The sequence below is a fragment of the Arachis ipaensis genome, chromosome B03 (genome assembly GCF_000816755.2).
Source record: "Arachis ipaensis cultivar K30076 chromosome B03, Araip1.1, whole genome shotgun sequence".
NCBI lineage: Eukaryota > Viridiplantae > Streptophyta > Magnoliopsida > Fabales > Fabaceae > Arachis > Arachis ipaensis.
The window spans coordinates 28,847,697-28,851,908 of NC_029787.2; the positions used below are offsets into that span (position 1 = coordinate 28,847,697).

At 36.1% G+C, this 4,212-nt stretch overlaps 1 protein-coding gene across 4 annotated transcripts in view; it reads right to left on the reverse strand.

The window, feature by feature from the left end:
• The window catches only part of LOC107630082 (cyclic nucleotide-gated ion channel 17), a 7,840-nt gene extending 5,437 nt beyond the window's left edge, over positions 1-2,403 (reverse strand). The window contains exons 1-4 of one of the 4 annotated variants that reach the window (XM_021118581.1): positions 2,116-2,399; positions 1,865-1,976; positions 1,158-1,728; positions 36-248 (exon numbers count right to left, since the gene is read on the reverse strand). In XM_021118581.1, coding sequence (XP_020974240.1) covers positions 36-248; positions 1,158-1,394 — 450 coding nt within the window. In that variant the 5' untranslated portion in view covers positions 1,395-1,728; positions 1,865-1,976; positions 2,116-2,399. Of the gene's footprint in view, positions 1-35; positions 249-1,157; positions 1,729-1,864; positions 1,987-2,115 lie in introns of all 4 variants that reach the window. The other 3 variants (XM_021118580.1, XM_016333115.2, XM_021118579.1) reach the window with 3 other exon arrangements.

Genomic DNA, 4,212 nt, shown 5'->3' on the forward strand with positions numbered 1-4,212 from the left:
ATTATCAAGAGATAAAATCAATCAAACCTACGTACATGACTAGCCAACATATACAATAGCAGATTATATGCAGCTCCTCCCCAGGCAGTCTTTGTAACCACTCCTGTTGCCTTGATTATTTGAGAACTTAATGGAAAGATCAAATATAATCTCGGAACATATTGAAGCAAAACAATCAATGCCAGAGCATTATTCTTATGATCAGTCTGAGGGCTTCTTGTTGCTGGTATAATAAACCAGATGACCATCTGAAAACCAAAACTTCAATCGGCTATTATCCAATTGTCACATGTTCCAGAGACTTAAAAGTTTAAACATACACAAATGCTCTAAAAAAGTTAAAATAACTAAGTACAGCACATAAACACCAATAAAAAATAAGAAACTACATAGACAATGCCTCACATTGGAGTCATTTTAGTGACTATGTTTTAGAATGTTCCATCAACTTCTGATGTTGTCTACTATATGCACTACTGTATAAAGCACCATTTCAAACTGATATTCTTCAAACTTATTAAAGTAAATAGCAATAGAGAGCAAAAGCATTAAGCATCAAATTGAAAAGTTTTGGTTAGCTTTCAAAAAGTTTAGTTAATTTATGAACCAAGGCTAAAACATCCGACAGGAGAATAGCACTCAATTTCTGGGACATCTACACCATGTCATCAAATGTAAAATCAACAGGCTTAAACCATGAATCTGGTATCAAACCTTGAGCAAATTTTGACACTACAGATGAATCAAATCTTAAGCTTGACTAAGTCACTCCAAATGAGATAATGTGCTTAGTTCATTTATTTCAGGTCAAGATGTTAGTGTCGGGTGGATAAGGGCTAAAAACCCACTGCCTCTGTCCAATTTTAACTGTCACATTCTATATAAACACATCTTAAGAAATCACTATCAATAGTGACACTTAAAAGTCCGCAGAGGGTGTACATGGTTAGATTTATCTAGTATGTTTTTTCATCATAGTGCCCATATATCCATGCTGACAATGGTAAAGAAATCTATTCATTTCCTTAAGATAATATATTTGTGCAAAAAAATTATTTTTCTTGATTAAATTTTCCCATTTAAACCTGCAAAAATCAAAGATTGGTTGCAAGAGAAGTTTCCAGCATATTTTACTTAGGAACAAGAGAACAACACACCTGTGGTAGAGGTAGTGTGGCAATAACGTCAATGAAGAAATCAGATCTAATATATCTCCTTGCAATTTTCTTTGGGTCCATGACTAGTTCACCCCTGCCAAAAACCCGTGAACTCGGTGCGATATATGCTGTTCTGAACTTAATTATTAGGTGCAACAGATAAAAGATGTCAGCAATAGTCCGAAGAAAGGTCACAATAATCCGTAATGTTAGGTCTGTCCGCACACACGCAGACATTGTATTCCCTCTGACACTAGGCAAATAGAAGTAAAGTGGATCAATAAAAAGAGCAACCAAGCATGAAACTATGAAAATCCGGTTCCATTTCAGGACAATCTCACTGCCCGGGTCAAGAATTATTTTGGTCCATGGCTCATGATCTTCGGGGAATACCTTAGATCCTCGACTTCTAAATGTTTCGGCAAATATATTCTTTCCTGATGGAAATACATTGCTAGCTTTATGCAAGGAAGACGAGGCAACCTTGTATCCAGAGGATGACTTCTCATGTGTTGGTGGTTCAGTTGCTCTCCACAATGGTTCTTTCTGCTTTTTACCGTCCGAGTAAAACCTAAAATCTTAAATTATTAGAACATACAATACACTGTTCTCAAATGAAACTAATGATCAGTGTTTACCGAATCAGAAAGAACCACCAGAAGAACAAAGTAATAAATTAATGAAATTCATTAAAATTCATGCATTACCAAGGAGCTCGTTGTAGAAGCTTCAAGGTTCAAAATTTATTCCATCACTGGATAGAGTTAATGCTTATATTCACTGTTCTCATTTGCAGCAAAATGGTTTCTTAATCCACGTCTGAATACAACTGAATGAGACCCATTGTATTTTATAAAGACCAAGAATCGAGAAATTTCATTTACTTCATTCGGATCAATATTTTCAAACAAATGTTGATAAATATCGAAACGAGTGTTCCGAAAAGGAAAAAGCATACCTGACAAGCTTTCCCTTTTTGAGCTCCATGTAAAGAGAACGGAAGCTTGAATCCGCTGTTATAGTTAAAACCCTACCATGAACATTGGGGTAAGGTACCAACTACCAAGTAGCTAGGGCGGTGAGAGAGAGAGAGAGAGAGAGAGAGAGAGAGAGAGGAGTGAAGAATCAAGAGTGATTTCTTAGATGAGCAAAGGTCCATTAGAGGGATCTTTCACGGAGGGTATCCCGAAAACCACAGCCACGTCGGACACGACAGCTTCACATGACAAAACAAGTCAACATTTAGTAATGAACCTCCACTAACTATATTGACGACGTGATTTAATTGAAGTAAAATAGCGGAATCTATGTATAATAAAAACGGTTTAGTTAATCTGTGTGATAATGACATTAGTTAAGGTTGTTAATAATAGAAAATTTTAAATATTTTATTTTAATAAATATAAAATAAATGTATTGATAATTTAAATTTTATATTATTTTTTATAAACATTTTTTTAGTTTATAATTTTATTAAATTTTTAATTTAGTTCTTATATATATTTTTTTAATTGAATTTTTATACTATTTTTAATTTTTTAATTAAATTTTTTTTATGTCAAAAACATTAAAATTAATAAAATATTCCTCTCAAAATATACATAGTAAAAGATATATTACGTTTTTAATTATAAATATCTTTAATTAATGGGTTAAGTACTGAAATCGTCCCTAAGGTAAGGGGCTAAAATCAAATTCGTCTCCGACGTTTTTTTGCTATTAAAATCATCCCGAACGTTCAGAAACACTTTAAAATCATCCTCAAGTGCATTAAAAAATTTTAATTCCAATTTTGCCCCTAGCCCAATTGACACTTGGGGTTATATTCCCGCGAAAGAGGTTCCTTCTCTGAGTAACGTTACCCCAAGGAAAACTGATCCTTCACCTTCAATGATGCCCTAACAGAGTGATAGCTCGCCTGAAGTAGTAGCGTCACTGCATTTGCATTGCGTGGGAAAGACTGGGAGAGGAGCTCATTCTCGTGTCAGTCATCTCGAATCAGGTATGTGTGCTGCATTTGGTTCGATTTTTTTGAGCTTGGACTACATAATCACTCATGGGTATTCGTTAGTTTACAAATGGGATTTGGGTGTGACTTTTGTTTGCAGGGTTTAGGTGATGGAAACTTTTAACCTGAGTGTCTACCATGGTGGTAGATTTGGATATGACAATGGTACATTGGAGTATATAGGTGGAGAAAGGATAGTGATCGAAGATATCAATATGGATTGCTGGTCTGTTTTTGAGGCATATGCTGAGGTAGGACAGTTTGGGTACACAAAGGAAAACATTGCAGGTTTTTGGTATAAGGACCCAAGTTCTAAATGGTTAGAGAAGGATCTGAAGTTATTTGAGGGAGACAGATATGCCATTGAGATGTGTAAAATAGCGGGGAATAGTGGTCACGTTGAGCTCTATGTGGTCTATAAGGTTGAGGATGCTGAAGATTTTCCCGAAGTAGGGTTTCTTGATGTTGGAGGCCAGAGTGAACATAATCAGGAAGTGGAGAGGGACAATGATGAAGAGGTACATAATGAGAAGCAGTTGATGATATTTCAGGGTGAACTGGGTCAGGAGGGGAAAATGGACAATGTGGAGAAGGTTGATGAGGGAGATAAGTATGTTGAGGAGCAGGGCAAATCGAACAGTGACGAGGATAGCGATGATGAGGATTTCATTCCATCTGCTGATGAGGTTGACAGTGCAGATGATGTTGTGTTTACTGACAGTGAAGAGGAGTACGATGATGAGAGTGGATTTGATGAAGTACGAGGTGGGACTGATGGTAATCGGGTTGATAAAGAAAAAGGGGTAGCAGGAGGTGATTTCAGTGATGAGGAAGGGTTCAATAGTGATGAAGTTGATTTGGAATATGAAGTTGGTGGTGATTCAAAAAAAGAGGATAGTGAGGATGATGATAACCATGAAGCTAGTCGGTATCTAATACATAGAGATATGAAAGACATGACAACTTACAAATGGGAATTTGGAACTGTATATGCTTCAAGGGAGGAATTCAAGGACACTGTTACAGCTTATGCAGTGCAAACAAGAA